This window comes from Patiria miniata, unplaced genomic scaffold (assembly GCF_015706575.1).
Source record: "Patiria miniata isolate m_02_andy unplaced genomic scaffold, ASM1570657v1 HiC_scaffold_26, whole genome shotgun sequence".
NCBI lineage: Eukaryota > Metazoa > Echinodermata > Asteroidea > Valvatida > Asterinidae > Patiria > Patiria miniata.
In genome coordinates, this window is record NW_024037065.1 from 2,649,704 (window position 1) to 2,664,568 (window position 14,865).

Below are 14,865 nucleotides of genomic sequence, written 5' to 3' on the forward strand. Positions count from 1 at the left end.
AGCATGCCAATTTCCTCGAAGAGGAAGGGCCATTCTGCTTTGATGGTCAGAATCGATGTTGCACCGCTTTTAATCACAGATCTTAGTGTGGAATAAGTATCGCTCAAGAGTTGTGCGACTGCTGCCTTGTCCCACACCTCTTTGGAGTGCATTGTCTGCATAGCAATTTTTTGTCATTTTGGGAATCGACATCCTCATCATGAGGCAAATCCGGTTGCCAGTTCTGGGTACCGTAACTAGTACTGGCCTTGATTTTCTTGGCTGGCCTTTCAGCACCACTATCAGAGTCTATGTCATGGACAGCACGAGTAGGTTTGGTTACCCTTGTGATATTGGCAATGCGGGTCTCCAGCTGAGATAGAAGTGAATCATACCCTCTTCCAATTACAGTTTCTCCAAGTTGGTCTTGAAACAAGTGAGGGTAATTTTGGAGGCGATGTTGCAGAGATGCTTTCTACCTGCACCCGATTTCATCAAACTCTTCGTAACTTACGATGCATTGCAGCGCTGCGACGCGTCGTATCTCTACGATGCGTCGCAGCTGCGACGCGTCCTGCGATCCACTTCACTAAACACGTCGTAGATGTATTTATAGCACAACTCGGTGACTGTTTTATGTCTTTAGTCAGCGTACAGTAAATAGTCGTCTGATATTCACCAAAGAGTCGTCGGATCTCAGCTCAAAATTTGTTAAAACGTAAAACAAAATGGCAGCCGTGCGATGCAATTTTGAAGGAAAACAAGCTCTCATTGGACTGTATAGCTACTTTGAAATTTCAACTCTAATATTCCGGTCTAATTCATAATTATTCAATGAATTTTCTATTTACAACTTTACACACATTGCCTTGGTATTATAATCTCGTTAATGTAATGTTTGTGGCATAAAACTGGCTTAAAAATGACTCTTCTTATTTTGCGATGACCACTAGACACGTCGTAACTTGCGACGTGTTTAAGCGGTTGTCGAGGAACTTACGACGCGTTCAACACATCGCAACTTAGTGAAATGGAAGTTACGACGCGTCGCTAGTTGCGACGTGTAACACGTCGTAACTTGAGTTGCGACGCGTCGCAGCGCTTCGTGAAATCGGATGCTGGTTTATGAGTGATCTTGGCCGATATGTTGTCTACAATGATCCTAACCATTTGTCTCCTCGTGAATGGAAGAGGAAGTTATTTCCTTTGTAGGTCTTTTTTGTGCGATGGTGACGATGCAGATGGCAAAACACCAGATGGTGACTTGTGCTGGGTCTCCAGCGAGGCAGCTTATAAAAACAAAATGAACGGGGAAAAATGAAAGAAAAAAATACCAATGAAAGAAAGGTCTCAAAATTTGACTCAGCTCATAAAGAAAATAGTTTTGTGTCACTTTATATGCAAAGTCATTCACATTTTCCTCTGATTATAAAGATCTGACTAAGAATCATCTCTGAATTGACTAAACCTACCATAGAGATGTACTGTGATTGACCTTAATTTTCTTGAATCGTAACTACTTCTCTGCCCTTTCAAATTTCAGAAGGGGTCCTACATTCTATCATATGTTACTTTTGTTTTGTTTAAATAGTGCAATTTGTCTAGTGGTTTCCTGGTCCCATATAATAACTTTTAAAGAGGGGAAGGGCATATTGATTGCTGGGCATGGGCGTCGGCAGGATTTTTTTCTGGGGGGGGGGGCAAAGCAAATTTTCCCCAAAAATGCCTTAATTTTGTTTTCATTTTATTCTCAAGTTATCTTTTTGAGCGTGAGCAGGGGAGCATTTGCCTTACCCCCCCCCCCCCCCAATTAACAGCAAAATGGCTTCGCACCTCTTTTTTCGTTTTTCGGGGGGGGGGGCCTTGCCCCCGACCCCCCTCGCGACGCCCATGTTGCTGCAATAATAGGGTCTTTCCTAAGTATATCAGAAGTGAAATTGTTTTGCCAGAAACAAAACACAATTTAATAAATGAATAAAATGGAACAATTCTTACCCGGGTCACTAGCGTCAAATGCGCTCAGTAACTTCCTCAATCGGACCTTCTTGAGATTCAGCTCGGAAAAGTCACCTTCACTGACATACTTGAAATCCGAAGGTTTGTCCACGCCAACTTCAAGACATTTATCCAGAAGGCTACACACTTGCTCTCTTTTTAGCGAAGGAAGTGTATCTTCTATGTACGTTTGTAGCAAGTGAAGGCCATCGGTATCATCACTATAGCTTGACATCTTTGCACTAGAGAGCGTTTCCTCACTAACGAGCGCATTGTACGCGCGCATGCAACTTGAGGGTGAATCAATCGCGGACTAAAGCAGAGCGCTTAGAGGCTCCATGATAGAATGGAGCAAGCTTGCGGTGAACAAGAACGTGCTGCACTGCGATTGATGCACGATGGGGTATTGAAGGAACAATTTGTAAAGGGAACTAGAGACATATCGGTGCGCAGGGAACTCCGCCGTATTCTAGTAGAAAAGCCTCAACTCGAGTTCTTCCATTTCAGGGAACACGCACTTGCCTTGCTGCCGGAAGTGGATGAAAATAGTGCCCGTCGACCCAAGGTCCGCTCTACTTTAGTCGCAGCGGGAGAAAGTGACCACTTCGAAGCAGCGTCGGCGGTGAAGCCTAGCAGCGACGGGTCGCCCAAAATGGCGGCTTCGGACAAGTTGATTTTGGAGAAGCTAGACAATTTGGCGAAAGCGCAATCAGAAGCAGCGAGTCAAATTCAGAATCTGACCAGTGTGTTAACGCAAAAATTGGACTCTGCAATATCCGCTTCTGCTCAAAAGTTGAATGCGCGGTATACGTGTTACTACTGCAAGAAAGTGGGACACATTTCCCGCTATTGCAGAAAACGCAAAGCGGAAAAAGAAGCGCAACAAAAGGAAATGCCAAATGTCACCCAGGGAAACTCAAGTCCTCTGCCTTAGCGGGCACGACGGTAGAGGAAAGCAATGTGCCCGGAGATAATTTTAGTGTAGAGGCTAATGCTTGCAAGGGATGTGGGAGGAGATCAGGAAGTTAATTGCTTGCAGTCCTTCGGCCAGTATTGAAATTGGCGGTAAAACTGCGAAATGTGTACTACATACTGGCGCAGAGACCTCCTTGATCTCATCCACGTTCTACCACCAGCATTTGGCCGGGAGTACCGGAGAACTGGGTACAGTAGGAACGCTCTTAAAAGTCTATGGGGCGAACAACTTGGAGATACCTATTGAGGGGCACTTAGACACTACTATCCGGGTTTTGGGGTCACTGGTAGAAGCGAGCATTTTGGTGATGTCTGACCAGTTTTCACTGACCGAACGGAGAAAGGAATTCACTATTTTGTTAGGGTGCAATGTATTAAGGGCAATTCATTCCATGGGAGTAACACCGTCTGGGCCGTCTGGCAGTGATTGGGATATTGCGTTGCAGTGGTTAGGTGTTGAAGAGTTAGAGAAATCTTGCAGGCCTGCAGATTCACAGATCATAGCAGGAGGGATATTAAGGACGGAGCGAACTGAGGTTCTTCCATCCTGTACAGCGAAGTTAGTATCATGTCGACTAGAGAAACTTCCGGCCGTCTGTGAGCACATTATGGTGAAAGCCATCCCTTTGTGTTTACAGGATGGCAGGACAATACCTGTAGGTTCTTGGTCGTTGGACGAAGCAGAGTTGTCCGATATACATGTTGTCGAAGGTGTGCAACAGGTTAGTGAGGAAGGTACCATGGAGGTCCTAATTTGTAACAATGGTCCAGAGGTGACCATCCCAGCATGTTTTGAAATTGCTACAGTCATTCATTCATTCATTCTTTATTATTTTTACCACATCTCATTTCATTTTGTGACAAGGCATAAATACATTCATGTAGTTTTGGGTAATATAAAGTTCGAGCTTGTTTTACAAAATATATTTATACACTTTGGACGTATTATTTTCTAATTAGAGATCGTGGAAGGGGATCCCCAAAAAGCGGACCTTGTCGAGTAGAGATCCCCTTTAACATGGATTAATACAAACATTTAATGAAAAACAAATGAAAAACAATTGAACATATAAATTTAAATTGTACATAACACACGGAAAAACAATATTGCTGATCAGAAAAAAAAAATACAGAGTAGTAACCCAGTAAGAAGATTAATCTGAGCTATTATAATTTGATAGTAAATTCGATTTAAGTTTGGATTTAAATAATGGAAGGCTACGAGTGATTTATGTAAGGACTTCCAGTACTTAGGGTCTTCATGCCTAATTGCAAATGAAAAGTAGAATTCTCTACGTTGTCGGGTAAAATGGTGATGTATAGTTTCGTTTCTGCAGAACATTTGTGCAATGGGATTTGGAAGTAAATTATTATTCAAACGATGCATGAAGGCTCCAAGCTGAAGTGAATAAATGTCATTGACCTTGAGTGTTTTATGTTTACAGAAAAGAGGATTTGAATGTTCAAGTCTGTCGACAGAATTAATAACTCTCAATGCCCGTTTTTGTAGGTTAAGAATTCTATTCACATAACTAGCTGCACAATTCCCCCATGCTAGGATACCATAGTTCAAATAAGGCAAAATCAATGTATTATACAGCATAAACAGTAATTCCTGTGGGAAAAAGGCTTTCAGCTTACTAATGACACCTATATTTCTAAAGATAATAGCACAAATGTTGTTAACTTGAATTTTCCAAGAGAGAGTAGGATCAATATATAATCCCAAAAATCTTACACAATCAGAATAGGGCAATTTTATGTTATCGATATATATATCAGGTAAATGGGACCGTGTTTTAGCGGAAAATAGCATGCAGGTTGTTTTCTTGATATTAAGGGATAATTTGTTTGCTTTAAACCATTCAGAAATTTTAAGTAATTCTTGGTTAACTAAATCAGCAAGTACATCAATGTTCTTATGACTACGAAATAAATTACTGTCATCAGCAAACATAATGAAGGAAAACAGATCTGATGATTTGTTAAAATCATTAATATAAATAGAGAACAGTAAAGGTCCAAGTATTGATCCTTTAAGGAACTCCATGGGATATTTGTTAAAGAGAGGACTGGTGACTCTCTAAGGACACAAATTGTTGACAATTGGAAAGGTAATTCTTAAACCACTCCAGAGGAATGCCTCTAATCCCATAATAGTCAAGCTTTGTTAAAAGAATGTCATGATTAATGGTGTCAAAGGCCTTAGAAAGGTCTAAGAAAATTCCAAGCGTTCTTTTAGATGAATCAAGGTTGGTTGTGATTTTGTCTACTAGCTTAATGATGGCATGTGTTGTTGAATAATTTTCTCGGAATCAAAATTGACTGTCAGATATAATATTATACTCATTTAAATATTTAGTGGTGCGATTGTAAATAGTTCGCTCAAGGATTTTTGAGAAGGTGGTTAATACTGATATCGGCCTATAGTTGTTTACTGATTTTGCATCACCTTTCTTGAAAATTGGAGTAACTCTGGCAACTTTCATTTTTTCAGCAAATATTCCTGTTGAAATTGACAAATTCATAACAAGAGTTAAAGGTTGGGATATTGACAAAATAATTTCCTTTATAAGTGAACTAGTTATTAGGTCATAGCCTGCACTTTTTTCTTTGACAATTTATGTACAATATCGATGACTTCTTGTTCAGTTACTGGGGCAAAGAATATGGAGTTCGGATGGGGACTAGATAAATAATCAGAATAATTTTTAGTACTGGTTGGAATCTTACCACTAAGTGTTTGACCAATTGAAGTAAAATAGCTATTAAACTGATCGGCTATATGGTGCGGACTATCAATAATTTCGCCATCAACGTCCATGCTATTAATTTTGGATTGCGATATGTGTTTTAATTACATTGTTGATTACTTGCCATGTATTCCGGATATTATTTCTCTGTTGTTTGAACTGCTCAGCGTAGTACTTCCGTTTGGAATTACGGAGGATGTAACACATGCTTTCCGTAAGGATTATTTAGACATACATTTTACCATGTTGCACCGAAAAATCTTCCGTGGAGGTCAATAATCTGTGCGTCACCCACGAGGTCTTAGTCTGGTTTATGTTGTGCATATACAAAATTTCATGCTATAGAGTCAAGACACAGACATATGCTAGTGTGCACATTGTTTCAGGTGGGCTTTCTGCATCAACGATTTTGGGAAAGATAATCTGCCCAACTTCTTTGTTTTAATCAATAAGTAAGAAAGCGACATTCAAGGCAGATTGACCTGACGTCTTTTCTGCTAGTTTGCTGTAGTTGACCTGTGCTCAACAAAGTCGTGAGTTTTTGGTTTCATGACTATATTGTATGCAATCATTGTTAGGATTGGGACTCTGAGGGGCACACACGTTTGCGGGGAATAACACATGGGGATTTGTAATGCAGTCATATTCCTGATATTGTTATTATATCTGTTCGACACTAAATTAACTGAATAATTTACTCCTCACATGGTTATGTTATGTATGTGTATTGCTTATTGTCATGAAAACACACTTACAAATTGTTATTTGATCTGTGGTTAATTTCAGATTAAACCTAGTTATATTCCACAAGTCCATTTGTGTGGAAAGCGTCAATGACCTCAAGAGAGTGCAAGGGTTTATGCAAACAAGGCAGCAGAATTGCGTTACAGAGGACTTTAGTTAAAATGATTTTGTAGCGCACATATTTTGTTCGATTAGAATCATTTGGATGAAGTTCAATTTTTGGAGAAGATTTGTCTGCAGTATACATCAGAAGGTCTGGAGGTTTCTGTTCAGAATGTTGTCAGTGAGGGAGAAGATAATATGTGTAACATATTTCAACCCCAGACTGCAGACTGGCACAGAGCCTGTGATCACCAGTGCTAAGGAGCAGGCGGACACTATTGGGCCGTCGTGTGAGTCACGGGAGGGATTTTATATTTCCAGATGGGACTTAATACCTCTTGCCTCCGGGGATTAACTTAGATGGTCTCAGCAGAGAGGAATCTACTAAAGTGGCAGAAATGATCAGAAAGCATGATGCTGCCTTCTCCAAAGGGCCTTTTGACCTTGGAGAATGTGATCTTATTCCACACCAGATACATGTCAAGAGCGACAAACCAGTGAACTTATTCCACCACATCTCATGCCCGAGGTCCGTAGGTTGCTTCAAGATTTGCTAGCAAAGGAAGTTATTCGGAAGACTGCAAGTTCATATGCCAGTCCGGTCGTCCTTGTCAGAAAGACGGACGGCACGGTCCGTCTGTGTATTGATTATCGGAGACTCAATGCTCTGACAGTAAAAGATTCGTTCTCCTTTACCTCGCATAGAGGAGACCTTGGAAGCACTGGGTGGGTTGCGGTTTTTCTCATCTCTTGATCTTCTACAGTTCTTGGTTCCTAGGAAACTACGAGATTCTATGTTGGAGTCTGCTCATGACAAATGGGCGCATCAGGGGGCGAGTCACACCCAGTCACTGTTAAGTAGACGCGCATTTTGGCCGGGTATCAGTAAGCATGTGAAGGAGCATATTCGTAAGTGTTTCCGATGCACAGTCTCCAAAGCTCCAACACCAACGGTGAGGCCACAGATGCGCCATCTACTTGCCTTCAAACCCATGGAGAGGCTCGCGAAAGATTTTCTTCAGCTTGAGAGAGGTCGGGGTGACTTTGAACATGTCCTTCTAATGACTTATTGTTTCACTAAGTATGCATTAGCAGTCCCGTGCAAAGATCAAACTGCACCAGTTGTTGCAAGAGTATTACGTGAGGAGTGGTTTTCGCATTATGGGATCCCTGTTCAAATCCACTCTGACCTGGGCCGTAACTTCGAGAGTAACCTGGTTAAGGAACTATGCAGCAAAGAGAGGATGCGGTGGCCCGAGCTGTTATCACATCTAACCTTCAACTGCAACTCAACGCCACATGGCATTACGGGTGTCACACCGTATACCTTACTGTTTGGACGAGAACCAACGATTCCTTTGGACCATCTGATCGGCAATGCCCAACTGGATCACAGCGATAACTTTGTACAGCAGCCGAGAAGTTTAGCTCAGCTGATTCAAAGGGCGTATGACATCACTAAAGATCGTCTTCTCAAGGCAGCCGAATCCAGGAAGAAATGTCATGACACTCGTAGCTGGGGTAAACCGATCAAAGTGGGAAGCAGAGTCCTTGTAAAGAAGTGTGCTTTCACAGGCAGGCAGAACTTGAGTGATGCATTCAATGAGGAGCAGTACATTGTTGCAGTCCGCCGAATTTATGGTGGTTTGTTAAGTATTGCACCTTTGGTGCTTGGGTCTACCATCCGAGGGCGTATGGTTCTAAGGCGGGGAAATTGTGGGGATTTGATAATGATGACTAGTTGCCCCTTTAATGATAGCGCAGTGTGCTCCTTTAATAGGGAGTTGCCGTCGCAAAGTGCTCTGCACGGTCTAATCAAAGGTGTCCGTGCACCGTTGGAAAATAGACCGACACTTTTCTTCAAATAATTACGAGATCTTTTGTATTAATTGATTTTGTAATGATTCTATTATGTGGGGTACTTAAGGAAATCCCAATATATCTAGTTTCAAGGGGATATATTTCATACTAGGCTCTCTTTCATTAAGCTATGTTTATGTAAACAAAGCCCAGTGATACATAAGTTTGCCATCGTTCGGTCTCTTTCAGCGTCGCTTTGACAAAAGTCAGAAGGACATTTCTGGTCTCTTTTTATTCTCTGTTAGTCTTTAGAAATACTTTTTCAGATCTGTTGATATAATACGTGTGTCTGCAATAATTGTGTGAATCATGGAGAGATATTTTGGTGGGCACAAAGTTCCCAAAAAGGGCCAAAATCCAACGTTCCTGACGCTATGCTTGGGCCAAAGAAACACAATGGCGACGTGTGTACTACATGTACTAATGTTTCCGTGTAGCTCGCACGTACGCTGTACGTGTAGTGTACAGCCGCGCAGTATGCGTGGCTTGGGACAGCTTTGCAAGTCGTAGTGCTGTATCAGGGGGTTTATAATTAAAACATAGTTTATGATATTCATATGGTGTCACATCAGAATCCCTGCCTTCTTATTCAATTCGCTGACAAGTAGGATATTAACATTAAATAGTTTATACCATATTGTTCAGTCTATTGTTTGGACTATTCTGTAACAAAGTGGGGACCTCGACTGAAAAAGTGTAACGTATATATTATTTCACAATTTGAAGGAAGCGAGAGCCAGCCCTGGCCGGCTGGTTACATTGACAAGAACGAGAGTTGGATGAGTGCTCCTAGTTTGCACGCCTTTATAATTGTCCATAATTATTAAGGGATTAAATTCAAAGGTTATGTTGATTGTTTCTTTATACTGAAGTATGTATAATTTAGTTAACTTTTAATATGATTGTGTAATTGTTCACAGGGGTAATAAATTAGACGCAAAATAAAACATCTGAACCACCGTCCTGGTTTGTGTGTGAGTGACGTTCCATTCTCTGCTCTCCCTTACCATCTCTGGGAACAACTTCCCCTCTCCTCGATCTTCATTGGTTGGCAACCTATATTCCCATGGCAACGTGGGATTACAACATTATTAACTATGCAAATTTCACAATTTTGCACGGTATAAAAGATCTTTTTTTAGTTTATTTTCTCAAAGCTAGTTTAATGGATATCTGGTATTTTATTATCCAAAATTTTAACTTCATATGTACATTTTGTACTAGAACTGGGTTTTTTTTCTGATATGTGACATAGGTACATTGTAGTGTTTCCATGCATCAACAAAGTTGTTATGATTTTACCTTGTTATGATTTTACCTAAAGTGCTCTTCCAGTGCCAAGGCGTCTTCTTCGCTTAGCAGCTCCTTGCGCTTTATGTCTGTCAGAAGCCCTCGTAGTGCTGAGTTTGCAAGGGATTTTCGACAATTTTTTACTCGGAGTGCATTGATCTTGGCTTGCAGAGATTCGCACGTATCTCTCCAGTTGTTCACACACTTCGTCACTTTAAAGAGCTTTGATGGCAATGTGTAGAATCCATGATCACTATGGACAGCTGTCACTATCTTTTTACGCATATCCAGGTCTTTGTTAGGTTCCAGAAGAGAATTTGATGTCTCACGAGCTCCAGCAAGGTTTAATACTCGACGCTCATTAAGGGATCTAGGTTGAAGGTGTTTGGGGAATTCGAACAACGTGGCAGAGCATTTCTCTTCAGGATTTTGTTATTACAGCCTGTTTTGAAAGACTCTGGATCAAAATAGCTCGAGTAGAAGCTATCTTGCCTTGTTGGATCGTAGCCATCCCAACGCATATTATGAAGCCACTGGCGTCGTCTGGTGAGTTCCTTCGGAATATAGTGGAATGTAATTCCATTCGCCTTTGATTCTTGTGAATATCGCTGTTTACAACCCCATGCTACAAAGGTTCGAGGCATTGTTTGTGCATCACTTTAGATTCTGCAAAACAAATACAAGAGAAAACAAAGGCTTCATTAAAAATGATCTTAAGTTATTACAAAAATATTTTGTTATCAAGTTACATGGTGTAAGTCACAGTAATATCTGTATAATTATAGGCAATTGCAAAATTAGAGCCAAGTTGAGGATGAACACGGAATGGGAACATAAAATGTCACTGAAAGCTGACCAAACCTCAGACTTGACTGCCAGTAGCAAAGGAATGAACGACTTTTAATGGTGTGTTGCAACTGATAATGTAGTAACCAACGGATAACGTATTGTAGCGGAAAGTGCTTGGCGACTTGTAGCCAGTTTATTTACTACGTCATTCCGATCGCACTAACGTTAATTCTCGGTGTGTTGGTGACTGGGCGGAGCGTAAGTGCCCAGTGGCTGAATAAACGTACGCTATTGGTTGCCTAAGGCCTATAGGTTTAGTACATGCATTGGTGTTTGTGCGGCGTATGCTTGTTCACGTGAGGGCTATTCACGTGATCGCGTGGAGGAGTTGTGCTGTGGACAGCGGACGGTAAGGTCGTATATTGCTCGCGCTCTGTATTTTGGGTAATGCTGACGCGCACTGTGTAAATGGCGCTGGCCCTGACTGTGCTGAAGTTGCGCTGTGATTCTGACGCGCAGCCGTACAAGTGAATGTACGGTACGATGCTGACGCTAGCTTGCATGGGTAAAGAGTAAATCAGGTTAAGGCTGACAGCGTGTATTACTTACTTTGGCGTGCGTTACTTACATTGGCGTGTGTTATTTACATTGGCGTACGCTACTTACATTGGTGTGTGTTATTTACATGAGTGTACATTGCTTACATTAGGTACATTGTTTACTCAGTGTGCACTGTTTACTTAGGTACATTGTTCACTTAGTGTACATTGTTCACTTTGTGTACGTTGTTGAATTAGTGTACATTGATTTCATTAGTGTACACTGTTGACTTAGCCGTGCATTGTTTACATCAGTGTACATTGTTGACTTAGCAATGCATCGTATACATTAGTGTACATTGTTGACTTAGCAGTGCATTGATTACACTGGGCGCATTGTTCAAGCTGTGGGCGTTGCTGCTTAGTTGAGCTGTCAGTTAACTCCCAATTGTAATTAAGTGACCCTGATAATTAACAACCTAATTAAGACTCAATCACTGCTGGATATTTCTTGAATATCGTATAATAAATTACGATTATATTTGTGGTGCCGACATTCCTGTTGTCCATGTGTATTTGTTGGGTGTATTTATTGGGTAATCACAATCATCATAATCATAATCGGCGGTATATTTTCTCCAAACCGGACCTGCTCCCTAAGCCTTGAGGTCGCTCTGAGTGGTCTCTCGTCTGGGGAAAGCTTGGGTTCGGGAAGATCAGCTAAACTCTAATTTGGTTTGGCCCGAGGAGATCCCCGCCACAGTATCACCAACCAATAATGTATCACAAATTGACTGATATTGTATCACTAACCGATAATATAGCAATAATTGACTGATAGTGTAGTACAATTTGTATCCGATAATGTATCACGTGTCGACAAATAATGTAACTACGAAATAAATGTATCCGACAATGTATTACCACGGAACGGATACTGTATCAATCGATAAAGTATCAAAAATCAACTTAAATGTATCAGTACGGGGAAAAGGTGGAATATTGCAAATTAATTAAAGTCTAATAAGTGCCTTTACTATGATGAGTCCCCACTCGGGAAAGTTTATCCTTAAGAACATTTTTTTTTTATTTGGGAGGTAGGGAGTTGCTCTGGTTTGGAGACGCTCTACTTCCAAGTAGTATCGTACTCACGCGTGCGCAATACTACCAATAAGTCCACATTTCATGGAGTCGGATATTCACGCTACACCGGAACCATTAGGAGATCAATGGACGGGGACACAGCATGTGCGTACTGTTCTGTACTGTTTCGGACGCAAAGTTCCACACCACATCCAGAATGTGCCAAGGCTATTAGCCGCAGCGTCTTCGCATGACCGTCAGGCAACTTCGGAACGCGCATACGTTCAATTTAGCTTGCGATGGTCTCCCTTCGCTCGTATCCCCCGCCCTGTAGACAGAATCTTGTGAAGGAAGTACAGATTGACCTTCGCATGCAGCTAGCGCGCGCTACGCATAATGAGCACCGGAAGCTAGTTTGTGTGACGCAATCTACGCAAATCTATCCGATGAGAGCTCAAATGACGTTAGCCCTGACCAGCGTCTTGTTTACAGGGAGGAAGGTACGAGCTAATGGTCTCCCAGACTATTTCCTCCCACAATAACCTTGCATCATTCAAAATACACAGTGGATGAACCGGGAACACATACGAGTGGCGAGGCATGTGTATAGTAAAATTACCATCTGAAATGATCGTGTGACTTGAGCTGTCACAAAAGATACAATGTGTGACGAAAATGCCACTTTGGTCTTTTTGTTAGACTCATCTGTACGCCTGGGTAACTTTTTATTAGGTTCCATCCACTTTTATAACTGTTTGATGACCTATTTTATCGCTAGTATTCACCAACCATCAGCTGTTTTCATGCACTGCCACTGCCATGTGTTTGTGTGTGCTAAAAATAGAGTTAGGGTAAATCCAAGGTGGCCGCCTCCTTGTTTCTAATATCTGTTCGGATTGGCCTAAAGTTTTTAAAGAATATTTCTGATTTTAGATTATAAAACTGAGATTTATCAGAGCAGAAAGTTGTATTGTTTACCTATTTCAACACTTAGATTAAGTTTTTGGCAGAAAATATTTCAGTAGGCAATTATTTACCAAGGCCTGAAATGCTTCATGAATATTCATGAGTATGACATCACTGGACTTTTATCAATGAAATTAGGTCATGTTTACGTTCAGTCACCAACTTTTTTTTGCCTTATTATGGGAAGTCTGGGGAAATCTGTTGTTTTGTCTTCTGTGTAAATGAAAGCTAAGGATTTAAGGATTATTTGTATACTTTGAGTGATGAATGTACAGCATAAATTATTGATTTTTTTTTAGATGAATGAAAACTTTGTTGTGTGAAAAAAACAAAGAGGAAAATGGCGGCGTACTGGGTGACAACGATCTCCGGGGATCTGCCACGTAACAGACAAAATTGCCTCTTTATACTGACCTCCACCTGTCAATATACTGTGTATAGCCGGAGATAATATCTGCTTTATTACTAGACCTGCTTTTTATGTCATCTCGGGTACCATAATGCCTAGAAAAGCTGCCAAATCAATAAGTGACTCAAATCGACCACCGGTACTCTCGCCACAAGCAACAAGTCCAAGCAAAGCAGGGTCTATTGCCGACACAAGCATGGAACAATTCGAGCATTTTGTTCGACAGGCACTCACCGAGCTCCGGGCCGGACAGGTGGAGTTACGTAACCGCATTGACAAGCTGGAAGTGAACATCAACGACTCCATTGAGTTTCAATGCAGACGCATTGACTCGCTGTAAGGCAGATGAAAGCTTACTGCCAAGATGACCACGGTGGTAAAAGTGCTGACCGACCACGCTGAGCACATCCATAAACTTGAACAATTTTCTCGGAGGAACAACATCCGAGTCACTGGTCTCTATCAGCAAAAGAACGAGAACTGTCTGTCCCAAGCTAAAAATCTGCTCCAGGACAAATTCTCCATGGAGGATGTCGAGCTGGAACGGGCTCATCGTGATGGGCCTAAACTTGACGGCAAGCCTCAACATCTGCTGATCAAGTTAAACTGTTACCAAGACAAGATCAAGGTCCTTCAGCAACAGCGTAAGGTCCTGTCTAATGACCCCTACTACTGCGTGGAGGATCTTACCAAGATCGACCTCCAAGAGAAGGGGAAATGGTCCTCCCAAGCGTCCGTAGCTTACAAGGAAGGTAAGAAATACCGCTTCGTTGCTGGTTAGTGGAGGCACTGGTGGCACTCTGGCTCACTTCTACAACTAAATCTGCATGGCTGCTGACATCCATCTACCATCCATCTACTAGATTGCTGAGCATGATTTGCTTGCAAGTTAATAATTATATTTGTTTGTTAACATTTTTCTTATTTAAGTAAAGCTAGCTTATAATTTGATAAATTGTTGATACATTGTGTACTTTTGATCTGTTTGCTTCAGTATTTTCTTGCTTTTGTTGTTGTTTCCAGTTTTGTCATCTTATTTTTTTTTACCTGAATTTGTTTTGGTTTTTTGCTACATATCAACTCTACTGTGCACAAAAATGTCAAGCTATATATCACATGTAATTTCGCCATGCCATTGACAGCAACGGAAGAGTTGTACTTGTGCACGCGCGCGCGCGTTGCTGTCAACATTGGTGGGGCCAACCATTTTGTAATAGGGGTGTTCTGGGATTTAACTATGTATGTGTACATGATGTACAGCAGACGCCGCGGTTTCATCAATTTAATGTCCCGTAGTTTTAATGAAGGGCAAACCTAAAGGATTGGAAACAAAACTAGTCATTTTTTAAATAAAATCAATACATCATATGAACATTTATTA

The 14,865-nt window shown here is 41.3% G+C and overlaps 1 protein-coding gene across 1 annotated transcript; it reads left to right on the forward strand.

Moving 5' to 3' along the window:
• Nucleotides 1-13,841: 13,841 nt before the first annotated feature.
• LOC119734083 lies at nt 13,842-14,482 on the forward strand. The gene has a single exon (XM_038207445.1). It carries the CDS (start codon nt 13,849-13,851, stop codon nt 14,263-14,265), a length of 417 nt encoding a protein of 138 aa, XP_038063373.1. The 5' UTR covers nt 13,842-13,848; the 3' UTR covers nt 14,266-14,482.
• The last annotated feature ends 383 nt before the right edge of the window (nt 14,483-14,865 follow it).

What these genes read in the sequence shown, in the direction of transcription:
- LOC119734083 (XM_038207445.1), top strand. Translation starts at nt 13,849, where the DNA reads ATGACCACGGTGGTAAAAGTGCTGACCGACCACGCTGAGCACATCCAT.